This window comes from Telopea speciosissima, chromosome 3 (genome assembly GCF_018873765.1).
Source record: "Telopea speciosissima isolate NSW1024214 ecotype Mountain lineage chromosome 3, Tspe_v1, whole genome shotgun sequence".
NCBI classification, from domain to species: Eukaryota; Viridiplantae; Streptophyta; class Magnoliopsida; order Proteales; family Proteaceae; genus Telopea; species Telopea speciosissima.
This window is the reverse complement of record NC_057918.1, coordinates 12,941,432-12,956,764: the sequence shown is the minus strand read 5'-3', so window position 1 is coordinate 12,956,764 and position 15,333 is coordinate 12,941,432. Positions and strand designations below refer to the sequence as shown.

The 15,333-nt window shown below is 39.8% G+C and overlaps 1 protein-coding gene across 2 annotated transcripts in view; it reads left to right on the top strand.

The window, feature by feature from the left end:
* Positions 1–416: 416 nt before the first annotated feature.
* Positions 417–15,333, top strand: part of LOC122655665 (formin-like protein 20) — a 33,244-nt gene continuing 18,327 nt past the window's right edge. Inside the window, exons 1-13 of one of the 2 annotated variants that reach the window (XM_043849923.1) lie at positions 417–782; positions 845–1,008; positions 2,779–3,482; positions 3,560–3,781; positions 3,861–6,571; positions 6,873–7,005; positions 7,208–7,279; positions 8,399–8,497; positions 8,700–8,741; positions 9,690–9,770; positions 9,846–9,896; positions 9,984–10,065; positions 11,260–11,354. In XM_043849923.1, coding sequence (XP_043705858.1) covers positions 936–1,008; positions 2,779–3,482; positions 3,560–3,781; positions 3,861–6,571; positions 6,873–7,005; positions 7,208–7,279; positions 8,399–8,497; positions 8,700–8,741; positions 9,690–9,770; positions 9,846–9,896; positions 9,984–10,065; positions 11,260–11,354 — 4,365 coding nt within the window. In that variant the 5' untranslated portion in view covers positions 417–782; positions 845–935. Of the gene's footprint in view, positions 1,009–2,778; positions 3,483–3,559; positions 3,782–3,860; positions 6,572–6,872; positions 7,006–7,207; positions 7,280–8,398; positions 8,498–8,699; positions 8,742–9,689; positions 9,771–9,845; positions 9,897–9,983; positions 10,066–11,259; positions 11,355–15,333 lie in introns of both variants that reach the window. The other variant, XM_043849922.1, reaches the window with a different exon arrangement.

Here is a 15,333-nt window from a genome sequence, read left to right as displayed (position 1 = left end):
TAGAATAAGAGGATTAATAATTATTACTAATAGATTAATCAAATAAATAAAAAAGAAAAAGGAAAACGTTTCTTTCTGTTTTTTGAAAAAAAGGGTTAACGTATTAACGTGTCGTTGGATTTGATGACGTTTGACATGTCACCTACTGAACAAGTGACCGAGACCAGCCGCAGCGGTGATTTCGGGTTCGGGGCAATCCCGGCTCCCGAGTGATGTGGAAGAATTCACGAAACACGAGGGAGGGAAGCTTTTTGAGACTTGCTGGGGACATAAATGGAACTAAGTTCAATTTCTATTCTCTCTCTCTCTCTAATGAGAACGCAAACCCAGTACAACGAGATCGAAATGATTAATTTAAAACAGGAACTTGCCCTCCCTTTTTTTTTGTCAGTATTTTTATTTCCCCTCTCTCTCTCTCTGGCCTACGCAGGCCACGGGGCTTTTCCCTCCACATCCCTATTGTCCGGACTTCCAGTAGAAAACTCTCATTTTCCTCAAATTTTTTTTTGGGATTTGCCACGTGTATGCTCTTGTCCATGGATCGAGCAACCAAGTTGCAGGTCTAAGAGCTTCTCTTTTTCAGTCCACTTCGTTCCTTCTCTTTCATATCTCTCCCCATGTGAAAGGCAAAAGAAAGCAATGATCTATCTCTTACATGTTTATCCAATCTCGGCAAATCTCATCAATCGGAACGGCGACGATCTCAACTGCTACTTGATCTTCCACTGCTGTTGTACTGTTCGATTATTGTTTCTCAATTTACAAGAAAACTTCTGTCTCTCGCTTGTTCTTCTTCGTCCAATAATTCTGATCGAGAGTTTTAAAATTCGACCGTTGTTTATAGAGATCCGTCTTGTTTGGAATTGGTGTGATCTCCGAGGTGTTTTGGTGAGACATCGTTTTGGATCCGATCAGGGAAGTGGCAGCGCCGGACGATGGCGCTGTTCAGAAGGTTGTTCTATCGAAAGCCGCCAGATCGGCTTCTGGAGATCTCCGAGAGGGTTTACGGTATGTTTTCCTCCTTTGTTTTTTCCCCTCATTCTTGTTAGTAAGATCTGGAAACCTTATCAGCTGGGGAGAATTATGGTGCATTTCGGAGGGAATGTTTTAGTGGTTACTGCTTTTTAATTACAAACTCCTAGATTTCCCCCCTTACAAGTATATAATTCCCTTGCACATTGCCTCTAATTCCATTGCATATTGCCTCCACCATTATTCATCCAGAAATTTTTTTTTCTAAGTTAACTTGTTGAAATTTGTAATTTTCGATGGTAAGGATGTGCAAATTCATTTTTTACTGAACTATTTTTTTTTTTTTGCTGAGCTTGAGGGGTTATTAGGAATTCGGAGAACAATCAGGCATTTCTTTGTGTTCGAATATCCCTCATCCTATTTTCTGTCTCTTGATATTCATGTTTACTTGCAAATTTGAAGAGACTCGGGGAATTCCCCATTTATTTGGTAGTATGCAAGCAAGGTCATTAGAAGAATTGAAGTATTCTATCCATTGGACCTTTGGAGGTCCTTTGCATTCGCTTCTTACAATTTAGGATTCGGATATTCTGTACACAAGATTAGTGAAGCTGTCATGGTATTTGGAAGGGTTCTATTGATACTGTGATGAAGCCCTTACCCACCTCAAAGAGAAGCTTCGGTGATTTCACTGAATTTTCTTGTTGCAATTGTAGATGCTGCATGTCTTTCTTGACAGTAGCTGCTTTTCACCTTTGGTTTCTTTCAATGATTTTTCCACATGGTTGCTGAATGTTTCAATCTTTGGTATAGGTAGATTGGATGGAAAATTTTTGTAACTAAATCAATTACTTTGTGGTCAAAACTGGGGGGCTTTTATTTTGTTTTAGGTACTTTGTTGTGTCAGAAGAAACTGAAGCTCTCTCTCTCTCTCAAAATTTAGCGCTTAGTGACATTCTTGGTTTCTTCTTTGTGTTGGAATCTGGCAACTGTTTCCTCTGCATTTGCCATGTAATTTCTTCTCCTTAACGCATGTGGCCCTTTGTTTTCCTCATGAGTACAAAAAGTAGGGGGTTTGTGTAAAAAATAGAGAAGGATTGTGGTTTAGCAGGAGATGATTAATTGCTGAACTTCTTATATTCAAGCCTTCTCTCAAGTCTTTTAGGATAATTGGATTTCTTTAGTTGTGAGAACTTCAACAATCTAGGATAAGGCTAAAGTTTCTCTTCACCAACGGTGAAAAGAATAGAGGTTCATAAATCTCCCCCCCCCCTGTTGTACAAAGTCCGACACTGCCCTTAAGAGTTCCATCAAACCTCAATAAAGACAGATAATCTCTTCACCATGGGTGAAGAGAAACTCGATCCTTGGTATAATGCCAATCTTATAATTATTTTCTTATCTTTTTCTGTTTCACAAGAAATTATTACCATCAGTGCTCAAGATTGGGCATTGCTTTAGCAAAACTTTATTTCACTGGGTGAATTTCCGGAGTAGTCCCTCAATAGGTGCTAGTTATTCACGTTCACAGGCAAATATTTTAGTAGAAGAACAAAATCATCTAGCATAGAAGGAAAAAGTGTAATCTTCATCTTGGAAATACACATTTTAGACTTTTAGGGTTCAGGCGACTTTTCTCTTTCTATTTCTTCCCCACTATATTTTAACTACTTTCTGTTGTAGACTGCAGTTCCATTTAATTATTTCATCTAAATTTTTTTAAATTATGCAATATACATAGTTAATTGTAATGGATCATGATTTAGCATTTGCAAAATCTGATTGTCGGTAATGCATGTGGTGCAGTGTTTGACTGTTGCTTCTCCACGGATGTTTTGGGAGAGGATGAGTACAGGGTTTACTTGGGTGGAATCGTGGCACAGCTACAGGACCATTATTCTGATGCCTCTTTCATGGTGTTCAACTTTAGAGAGGGAGAAAGGAGAAGCCAAATATCAGATATATTGACACAGTATGACATGACTGTCATGGACTACCCTAGGCAATATGAGGGGTGTCCTTTGTTACCATTGGAGATGATCTATCACTTCTTGCGGTCAAGTGAGAGCTGGTTGTCACTGGAAGGGCAACAGAATGTGCTGCTGATGCACTGTGAGAGAGGAGGATGGCCTGTGCTTGCTTTCATGCTTGCAGGTCTTCTGCTATATAGGAAACAGTATACTGGGGAGCAGAAGACTCTTGATATGATTTACAAGCAAGCTCCTAGGGAGCTCCTTCATCTCCTGTCTCCTCTAAACCCACAACCTTCACAAGTGAGATATCTCCAGTACATCTCCAGAAGAAATCTTGGTTCTGATTGGCCACCAGTCGATACACCTTTGAATTTGGATTGTCTTGTTCTCAGAGTACTTCCCATGTTTGATGGAGAAAGGGGTTGCAGGCCGCTAGTTCGTGTTTATGGTCAGGACCCTTCAACTTTGAATAATAGAAGTTCGAAGATTCTTTTTTCAACTGCAAAGACAAAGAAAAGTGTTCGTCACTATCGGAAGGTAATGCCGAGTTCCCACATCTGATACCTAAAAGATGAATCTTGTTGGTACTTAATAATTTTGATCTGTAAATGCAGGCAGAGTGTGCACTTGTGAAAATGGATATCCATTGCCGTGTTCAAGGTGATGTGGTTATTGAGTGCATCCATTTGGATGAAGATCTGGTGCGTGAGCAAATGATGTTCCGAGTTATGTTTAACACATCATTTTCCCGCTCAAATGTATTGATACTCAACCGTGACGAGGTTGATTTTTTGTGGGACTCGAAGGACCAGTTTCCGAAAGACTTCAAAGCAGAGGTATGTGATTGTTTTTCTTCCACGGTATTCTTTTCTGCTGATACTATATAAGGTTTATTGATCCCTGTCTTTGAACCAGGTAATATTTTCAGACTCCGAAGCTGTTGGTTCTAACATCTCTTCAGAAGTGGCAACTGAAGATGGAGATGAGACAGAAGGGGCTTCAACAGAGGAGTTTTATGAGGCAGAGGAGATCTTCAGCAATGTTGATGGGCAAAGTGGAAAAGGGGATCCTGATATGCAAGAAATCTCAGAAAGCATGTTCTATGATGTGAATTTCAAACCAGAGAGGAAGGAGGATATTGATCTCAAAACAAGTAAAAGGAGTGCAATGGATGAAGCGAATCAGAAACAAGAAAGAAATCAGGACTCGGATTTACAGACAAATGAAAACAAGACCTTTGATGATGGAAACCATAGATTGGCAACAAATGAGGATGTAAACCGAAAACTAGAAACGATATCCCTGACCACTAATGTGCAGCATGAGATAGAAAACAAATCAGTGACTTTTAGCATGAGTTCCAAACAGGGGAGGAAGGAGGGTATTGATCTCTTTGCAGTTAATGAAATGTCTGAAGGGAATCAGAAACAGGAAATGGAGGAGGATTCTGATTTACATATAACTCGAGAGAGAACTTTTGACGATGAAAATCACAAGTTGGAAACAAATGCAGATACACATGGAAGACTTGAACCAAAATTATCGATTACCGATGTGCGCAATGAATCGGAAAGCAAAGCAGTGATTTCTAGTACGCACAGAAAACTAGTTGAGGTGGGAAGTAAAGTGAAGGCACAGAATATTGATACTCAGAATAAGAAAGATTTGAAGGTTCTGCAGCAAAATCTGGACACAGATATTTATATTCCAAAACTTGAGAAATTGCTCCCACCCACATCTAAGAAGCAGCCAATTTCCAATGCAAAAATATCTTCTGACCCAGTTCTAGCTAAACAAAAGATTAAAAAGCAAGAATCTGAAGGAATTTCTTCGAAACCAACAAAACCAAGGACTGTACCTCGATGGATCCCACCAAACAAAGGTCCTTTCAATCATTCTGTAAATGTGCCATCTCATCCTCCATCGAGATATAACAGTGCACCACCTGTTCTTGCCATTACTTTTGATTCAAATGATTATGGTTCAAGCGAGTCTCCTAAGTCTTTTCCATCTGTTTCTGCTGATCCTGAAGATGTGGTTCCATCTGACCATCTACCTAAACCAACTAAAGAAGAACACAAAATTGATCGAGTTGCACTTTCAAAATCTGTGGAGGATGCACCGGCTCCCAATCCATCGCCATTACATTCACCATCACCACCTGTACCTCCTCCTTTACCTTCTTTTTTGGCAGGTACTTCTGTCCCATCCCCACCAGTTCCTTTCTCTAGCACTTCACTGCCTTCTCTGACCCAAAGATCACCTCCACCTCCATCTCCATCTCCACATATACATGAAAGAACAACATCCCCGTCACCTCCTCCTCCTCCTCCATGTAATAAAGTGCTGTCTATTTCCCCTCCCCCTCCCCCTCCTCCTCCTCCTCCATCATCTATGAGCATGCATGCGACTTCTCAAGGTCCTTTTCCCACGAAAAATGCAGTTGGATCAATTATGCCTCCTCCTCCCCCACCACCTCCTCCTCTACCCCCGTGCTATGGTGTTATTCTCTCCCCTCCACCTCCTCATCCTCCTAGTAAAACTTTTGATGGGTTGGTTACCCCTCCTCCACCTCCTCCACCCCCTTGGAAGGTTGAAGCTTCTTCAAATAGCTCTCTTGTAGCACCAACACCTCGACCTCCACCCCCTCCACCCCCTCCACCCTCATTTTCCAATGCAATAAAGTCCATTGGAGTCCCATGCCCCCCTCCCCCGCCTCCCATTAATGGACTCCAACCTCCTATGTGTGGAGCTCCACCTCCACCTCCACCTCCTCCACCGCCCCCTCCTATGTATGGACCTCCACCTCCTCCGCCACCACCTCTTACGCATGGAGCTCCACCTCCTCCGCCTCCACCGCCTCCTCCCTTACGTGGTGGTCCACCTGCACCAGTACCTCCCCCTCCACCACCACCACCACCACCACCACCTCCACCTCCTATGTATGGAGCTCCACCTCCTCCGTCACCACCTCCTATGTATGGAGCTCCACTTCCTCCACCACCACCTCCAATGCATGGAGCTCCACCTCCTCCACCACTACCTCCAATGCATGGAGCTCCACCTCCACCACCACCTCCTCCCTTACGTGGCGGTCCACCTGTGCCACCACCTCCTCCCTTACAAGGGGCTCCACCTCCACCACCCCCTCCTCCATTACGTGGAACTCCGCCTCCCCCTCCTCCACCTCCTAGCGGAGCTCCACCGCCACCGCCGCCTCCAATGCGTGGGACTCCACCTCCACCACCTCCTCCTATGCGTGGTCCACCGCCTCCTCCACCTCCAATGCAAGGAGCTCCGCCACCACCACCCCCTCCAGGTGGGGCTCCACCTCCACCGCCACCTCCTGGAGCTGCTCGTGCACCTGGTGCTCCTCCCCCGCCTAGACCTCCAGGTGGTGCACCTCCTCCACCCCCGCCCTTTGGAAGTAAAGGAGGAGCTCCACCTCCTCCAGCTGATGCAAGAAGTTTAGGAAGGGGTCGTGGTCTAGTACGTCCTGGAGGTGCAAATCTGTCTGCTGCTTCACCTCGAAGGTCATCATTGAAGCCACTACACTGGGTGAAGGTAACAAGAGCAGTGCAAGGAAGCTTGTGGGCAGAATTACAGAGATATGGGGAACCTCCAACGTACTGCTACTTTCTTTTACAAATATTATTTTTCTGATTTTGTTATGATGTTAGTGGATTTTTGTCTTTGCTATGATCATTTCCCCTTTGATCCTCTAGCATAAGTTTGCTCTGTTTCTGGGAATTTTAGGCTCTGAAATGTGTCGAGGCTTGTATGGATTGCAATGTAGTTTCGTTTTCAATCCCATCATGTTCACCTTGAAACTATTGTTTTTAGTTATGTTTTATGGTTATTTTATTGCTATTAAATATCTCATTTTCTTTTTCACATCATTAATGTTGTTCACTTCTTTTATGCTAGTGCACCTGAATTTGACGTTTCAGAGCTTGAGAGTCTCTTCTCTGCCACTGTTCCGAAGCCGGTTGATAGCTCAGGGGGTAAATCTGGAGGGCGACGCAAGTCAGTCGGGTCAAAAACAGACAAAGTGCACCTGGTAATTAATTCAAATAAATACTTCTAATTAGAAGTTTCAGTGCTCTTAACATTCATGTTTTTATCAGACACTAAATTTCTTTTTCTCTGAGATGCCTAGCAGTAACATCTTGTGGTTCTTGTGATTCATCTCTTTGTTGTTCTGAACATCTTTATCTCAGCTACACTAACTGTGCTTATACATCTCTTACTGTCTTTTGTAGATTGATTTAAGGCGGGCCAATAATGTTGAAATTATGCTCACAACAGTTAAGATGCCACTTCCTGATATGATGGTAAGCTACTTTTGCTTTCAAGGTCATTTATGCACTAGTGATTTCTATTTCTTGAGGCATGAGATAAAAAAAATGTTCGTGGGGGAAACATAGAAGACAGTAGAAATGCTTGTTTGTTACCTCCTTTAAGTAGTTATATTTACAATTTAATATCAATATGTATGGTCTTAGATCAGCCAATACCCTAAACTTCAAAAGCTAATTAATATGATATCTAGTATCAATACTAAATCTTCAAGCCATTTCTAGTTTTGTCATTGTGCATAGGATAAATAATTCGTTATTTTCAGAAATGAATGATACAACTTCTGCTTAAATAGAATCTTGAATACCAACGGAATTGCTTTTAGTTCCAAATACGATATGTAGTTTTACAAGATGGGGAGTTTAGATTACCATTGGGGTATGCTTGGAGGACCAGGGATTTTTTGGTATATTTTTCTTTAATTTTGTGTAATTGGGGATTGGGAGCTGAGCAGCAGTCATAATTTGGTTTTAACATCTATTGAATTAGCTTTTGGTGTCCAGTGTTAGTCAATATATGATGTACTTTCATTTTATCCACTATTCCAAAATTGGACCTATTTGGCGGTGCGTAGGGATCATTCCAAACCTTTTGTGTTCTTTTCTGTCATATCCAAAATCCCACGTTGTGGATATTTATGCCTGTAATAGAAAATGGTGCATTTTGGTGTTGATCCATGTATTTAGGATTTAGGATCCTTGGGTAAACTTAGCTGCTGCATGTGCTATTTCGAATTTTTACTTAAAAACGATTGAGTAATCAAACTTGTGATTGTTTTATTACTTAAACCCCTTTTGTCCTCTTGATCCCTAGAAAGGAACCCATCCTAAATCCCCTAAATTTTTTTAATCATCTTATGGTATTTGTAGCATTTACGAATATGGTTTCCATCTTGTGCCAGTTACCTTATATTACAGATTGATTCTTAGTGTCTCAAGGCTTATTATTAATGCCGATATATTCAATATTTCTCACTCCCAAGTCCCACCCCCTTCGTGTCTCTATGTTCCACATGCTATACTATGCTTTAAGCTTAACTAAATGTTTTTTCTTCTTTAATTGACCCTGTTAGCTGACCGCGTAGATGTTTACAGAGTGCAGCGTTAGCATTGGATGATTCAATTTTAGATGTTGATCAGGTGGAGAATCTTATAAAGTTCTCTCCTACAAAAGAGGAGATGGAACTTCTGAAGGTGAAGATATATAGACAATCCAATTTTCTTGAGCTCTGAATTCTAATGAATTTTCTTTGTTGCTGCCAGTTAAAATAAGTTTCTTATGTTCTTTTTCCATGATTCTTTTATATGGCAGAAGTTATCTCATGCCTGAAATGTGTTTTGAATATTTGGTCTGATATTCCTCTCTTTGCTTTGATATCTGTCTTTTGTTGTGCAGGGCTACAGTGGTGATAAAGAAAATCTGGGGAGGTGTGAACAGGTCTGTGAAGTCTGTGTCCTTGTCCAGATAATATCTTACTTTTTAGTGGTAGATTTTTCCTTTTGATCTGACATTTCTACCTCCCTCTGTAGCAGAATATTGGTAAATAATTATGAATGTATGGTGTCGGCTTTGTTATTTTGCCGTAAATTTGCTTTGAGAGGTTTTCCCGACTCTGGAGTTTGGCAAATGGAAAATATGGTTAATGTATGGTATGGGCATGTGGCTCCCATTCAGGGATGTGGGGACTTCACCACTTGATGTATTGATTAGTGGCCCCTTGTATCAATCCCTGCTGTCCAATGAATAGAGTACCAATTTGACAGACCATAACCTGAACAGTTCATATCCATAAAATTATATCCTATACCGCATTTCTGGGAAGATTATCAGATACATGGACAACAACAACACAAATTATTTCATTAGTTGGTGGTTTGAATAATTCGGTTCATGGTTTCTTTCTTTTCCTATATCCTATGCTTAACCGCATTTCTGGGAAGATTATCAGATACATGGACAACAACACAAATTATTTCATTAGTTGGTGGTTTGAATAATTTGGTTCATGGTTTCTTTCTTTTCCCTTTTTTGTGACTCGTATCCTATATGCTATATCTATTTTATCACCTGGATTTACTATACATTTCCTTCTATTTGCCTTTAAAGGAGAGGACTAGCACTATCTCTTTGCCTTGATTTTTCATTCCTGGTAGCTATTCTCGGGGATCTGATATGTAACTGTGGAGAATCCTTTAGTCTATATGCTGATGTGCAATTTATTGAATTTGACTTCTCTCTCTCTTGTTTGTTGGAAGCTTTTTTAAAGTCTTCTAAATTATCAAGTGTATGATGTTGTCATATTACTTTCTCTTTTATGTTTCTAGTATCTCTTTCTTGATGTTTTGGTTATATTGAAACATTGATAGTTTACTTTTGATGTTGTAGTTCTTTTTGGAGTTGATGAAGGTGCCGCGGGTGGAATCCAAATTACGAGTGTTTTCTTTTAAGATTCAATTTGTCTCTCAGGTCCAGTGCTGCCTTTAATATTTTCTTAGTGTTGGAAAGTTTAGTTGTTGTCTGATTCTTGACCTTTTTTTGCAGACTACGGATTTTAGAATGAGTCTGAATAGCGTAAACACTGCATGTGATGAGGTATTCTAATAATGGTTTTGACATCTTACATTCATCTGATAAAATTAATCTGACCTTAGTACTTCACTTTTTGGAATGTTAAATCAGGTACGAAATTCAGTCAAATTAAAGGAAATTATGAAGAGAATCCTATATCTTGGGAATACGTTAAACCAAGGAACTGCAAGGGGTATGTTACTTTCTGAAATGCTCTGAAGCTATCTTCTTCTTAAAATTTTTCCAGTTGTTTGGATATATATGGCACTAAAGAAGGCTACTGCATTGCTTTAATCATTGACATATTTAACTTTTGTAATTATGCTAAGACTGTGGCTCATCAAAAGACGAGCATAAATATTTTGATCAAACTCTCAGGAGATTGGAACCCCCTGGTGAAAATATCGTCGAGCTATCATGGACCATAAAATGCAAAATATGTATATGTACCATCAAGAGTTGTTTTGAGATGGTTTGTTCTCAGTTTTGTCTATGGTCTTTTCGATACAAACATTGATTAGTCAGAAAATCCTCCTTTATTTAAGAGGGTTTGGAAGGTGAAGGTCCCAATCAAAGTTAAATTTTTCTCTCAGCAGATCCTAAATGTGGACCATTCGAGATCTGGAGGATCCAAAGAGTTGCATATTATGTGAGAGGGGGATGGAATCTGTTACTCACCCGTTGCTTGCTTGTCCCTTTTATTCCTTGTCTATTTGGTGTGAGGCATCAAGTATGAACAGGTTTGATCAAGTATGAGAGACATGCATATTTTGATTCTTTTGTGGATGAGTCTTGGCTTGGGTAGAAGGGACATGACTTTATTAAATCTCCTCAGCCATGGTGTGTTGGGCTGTTTGGAAAAGAGAAATTCCACAATTTTAGTGAATCAATATATATATTTATATATATATTCTTATTTACGTCCTTAGAACTACAGTTTTTTGGCGTCTAACTGCAGGGTCTAAAGAAGTGTAAATGAGGATCTTACAGTTTTAACTGGTGGTCCATATTTTTTTGGATGAGCAAGAAGGGAAAAAAAAATAGAAAATATTTAGCAAGGATACAAGAGATGGAAAAGACAAGACGCAACTCCCTGATAAACATCACCCAACAGCACCTTTGTAGCCCACAACTGAAGAAGCAAGAAAACCATCTACAACCATAGCAAGCACCCAAAACTTCCCCCACTCAAGTGGCAGGACAAAAAAAATGTAAGAAAAAAAGGGGGGGGGGGGAAGAGTGGGAGAAAAGTGGAGAACAATTGGATTTAAATCTTGGTTCTGGTGGTTGTTGATAAACATAGCTTTAATAATTTTTTTTGTTTATTTATTTTTTCCTCTCCTTTTCATGTGGTGAACTGGTGATTAGTTTATCTGAATGTGTACAGGTTCTGCAATTGGGTTCAAGTTGGACAGCCTTCTAAAACTCACTGATACACGTGCTTCTAACAGCAAGATGACTTTAATGCATTACCTTTGTAAGGTATGGCTACCTCATGATTTTTCATTTTATGCAGTTAGATTTATTTTTTTTATGCAACAAAGTCAAGTTCCATTCCTGTTCGGCCATAGCTCTATGTATTGGTGCTCCGAAGAAAAAATAAGTAAATCTTGGACAGAAGCTAATCTTAACAGAAAATATTTCTGTCAAAGAGTTTCTTCTTCCTCTGGGTTTTCTATGTTGGTTTTGTGTGTTGGGATGAGTCAAGAGGGGAATTATCAACTAGTGTGTATTCTTAAGGTAGAACCTTCCACACAAACAATGATTTCTTTTAGCTTTTTTTTTACACATCTTTCAGTTGTGAGCCATCTATGGCCATATTTATCATCTTCCGCGGGGTGGGAAGAGGAGAGGGTTTCCATGTACACATGCACAGGGAGAGTGAGTGAGTGGGGGGGGGGGGTATTGCTTCCATATCATCGTGAATGCCTCTGTAATGTCATCATCACAGTTGGAAAGTTGTGCGGTTGGTTGATGATTTGACGTTGAGGAAGAAGTTCCAAGCTCCAATGGGTTCATCTCAAGTCGTTGGGGACCTGATACAGGGGATGATGATAAGTAATACTTGCTTTACTTGAGAGAAGAAATGGAACATTTTTTATGAATTTATCACTAACAACAATTTATTGTAATTTCATTGACTCACTTGTTGAAGGAGAAACACATCTTATCTACCGCAATAAATTCGTTACAAGCTCATAGCCCAATCTAATAAATACCTGGCAATATTAGCACAAATCCTGGGAAGAACTCATTAAAAAATTCTTCTATTCCTTTCCTATCACAACACCCAAATAATAACATAACGTAGCAGGTCCCATAAAATCTCTCCTTCACAAAAATGGCATCCATGCTTGATGCAGGTGCACCACAACCTAAAAAGGCCAGCACAAGAGGCCAGATCAAGACAACTCAGCCCTGTTCCATGGCTTAGCCTGGCCAGGCTATTCTCAGTCTTGCCGTGGACCCATTTGGGCATCCAAGATCCAGCCAGCAGTCCCTAAAAGCTGACTGTTCAATATGTTCCTTTCTAGTTTGTCTTTTCATGTTCCTAGGTTAATTAATGTAATGAGTTTTACTTTCCTAGGTAGGATTAATTAGTCTTTTAGTTTTCCTATCTAAGTAGTTATTATTGCTTGGTTATAGTTTTCTATGTCTTGTTTTTGTTGCTTAGGTCTAAGGGTTTGATATCAATGTATGGGTTTTAGTTTCTAGGTGTTGGAAATTCTATTTAGTCTTGGAATTCCATCAGTCCATTTAATTCAAGTTGATGTAACCAAGGGGCAGTTTGGCCTCCTTTTTCCCTATATAATGGAATTGTGGGTTGCTGTTACGGCATCCAGAACTTTGTGAAAATCCTCTCTTTGAGAACTTGTGACTTGTGAGAATCAAGTGTGCCTAGGTGGGACTCCTATGGCTGAGCAACTAGTGGGACTCTAGCAAGGTTTAAAATCTCGTTTCGTTTCAGTCTGACCGAAATTTCGATGACGTCGAAATATGGTATTTTTTCTATGAGTTTTGCTTGGCCATTTGTGGGTGTCAAATGCCAAAATGACCAAGATATCCGAATGATATTTGATATGTCACATATGATCTTTAAGTAAAAACCAAGCAGTTACATATAAATTGAACAAAAAAAATCTTTCAGTAATTCAGTTCAATGATATGTGAAATGTCACATATGATCAGAATTGATTCTAGCAAAGAATTAGCAATAAACAGTAACAGTATAACCAGATACAACAGTATAGCAAGGTTTAAGATTCAATGACTCCATGTATCGCAAGCAGTATGACCCGGTACACTACCAAATAAAAAGGTGAGGAAAAGCATCTATATATGTATATATATATATATATATATATATAAAACAGAATAAGACGCCTGCCCAGTCACCAATGCAGACCAAGGCATCCAAGGAGGTCGCCTTACCTACATCCATTAAGGCAGGACATCGCCTTGACACCCTGAAGGTGCCTAGACGTCTGACAACTATGCCGCTCTCTTCTTCTCCAGTCCCCTCATCCCAGTACTCTCTCTCTTGACAAATCTGCAATGGAGGGCAAGTAAATGCATTATGGAGAACAGGGCCTCTCTGTTCAACTCTGGAATAGAGAGGATGGGGACTGATGTGTTTAAAGAAACAGGTGCTCTGAACTCTGATTGGGTACTCTCCTCCAATTCCGCTGACCCGTACCCTTCTCACTTGTCTATATTGTTCATCAATTTTTTTCTTTCTATTTACATATATTATATGTTGAGTTTTTATTTGATATACTGTTTGTTTTATATCCGACTATTTTCATTCATTTGATTTCATAAAAAAGGTGTTTCTTATATTTATGTAGATTGTTGAGTAAATAGGCCCAGTTGTAATTTAAAAAAAAAAGAAGAAAGATTTTTTTTTTTCTGTTATAGTCTTTATAAAATAAAAATATATAAGATATACATAACTGTTTGTTGTGCTTTAGAGACGCTCTTGAATTTAGATTTCTAAATCTTGTTTGTTGCGCTTTGGAGACGCTCTTGAATTTAGATTTCTAAATCTGGCACTCTCCCATTCCTGTTCACTGGTGCTCTCACTCTACGTTTGGGCAGTTAGTTCCTGACTTAGGCAGAAATAACAATTATTGCTAGCTTCCACCTTTTATTCTTAACATTATCTAAAGTTAGAGCCTTATCGAGTGCCACCGCCAACCAAAAATGGCTACCCTTGTAGGAGCTCCCCCATCCATATCTAGCTCAACTCCATTAGTCTTCTTTCATTCTCACTATTAAACCCCTTGGCTAAGAAATTATAATTAGAGGCAACTGAGAAGCAGCCTCCTGAACCACCTAACCAGATCCTTGAATCCTTGTCCACATCTTCAATCTCAGGATTGTATGACATGGCTAGCAGATTATGCACTTCCTCATTCTCTCCCGCAATCAAGTTTCTCTAGGTAAATTGAACTCTTTGTTACGACTGACGTATTAGCATTCTGCATGAATGCGATAGTTTTGAACGGGCTGAGATCAAAATGTCATGCTCAGACTAACATTCAGAGACCATGAAAAGCTCCCAAAATCAAGGGCCATGTAATGCTGTCCATGAAATTTGATTGTATTCTCTGAGGGAACTCAAATATAGCAAAAAAATTGTTGGCTTCAGGATTAGCAGATTAGTTGCAGGAGTTCTCATTTCATGCAAAGTTGATATGCAGAGGTGGGTCACTATGTCAAGTGGTGCATTGAGACTTGAGATTATGCTCTGGGCATGATGCATTTAGGCTTTAGGGAACCTTCATAATTGTGATGCAGGTCCTTGGTATATTAGCATTAAAGGTGGCAACAGTCTCTTACTTGTGCATATTATTGATTCCACTCCTTTAATGGAGCATCGCACGAAGACCTATATCTTTGAGGTGCATTTTTGAATATTTCAAAGTGTTTTGTGGTCTCCAAGTTATTTACCCTGACACTCAATGCTGCTAGAAAATTGCTGTGGTGGAGTCATTGTGTTTTGGAAAGGGTCTGCCCCCACAGAAAATGGAAGGAGTATTGTGGCCTTTTTCTGTTTAGTGCATAAGGGAAGGTAGGAAAAAGAATATTAAGTAATTAACGGAACTTTTTCATTACAGTCTTGTTTTGTATAGTTTCTAACAGGTTTCCCTCAAGGAAAAAGGGCAGTGACTTGTGAATTAAATATGGATTTCAGCCAAAAAGGAGGTAGTTGCACACCTTTTGGGCTGGTTTGGGTGGTATCAGCTGCTAGTACACAAAGAACAAATGAGGGCGCTACACTCTGTATAGTTAGCAAAAATGAGAACGATAAAAAAAAAATGGAAAACGGACGGTACGGGTTTTAAACAGTGTAAAATTCTGAACGGTACAATCAATAAACGGTAAAAAAAAAAAAGGAAATAGACTGCACGGGTTTTAAACGTGTAGATTTCAAAAAAAAAAAAAAAAGGGACCAAAA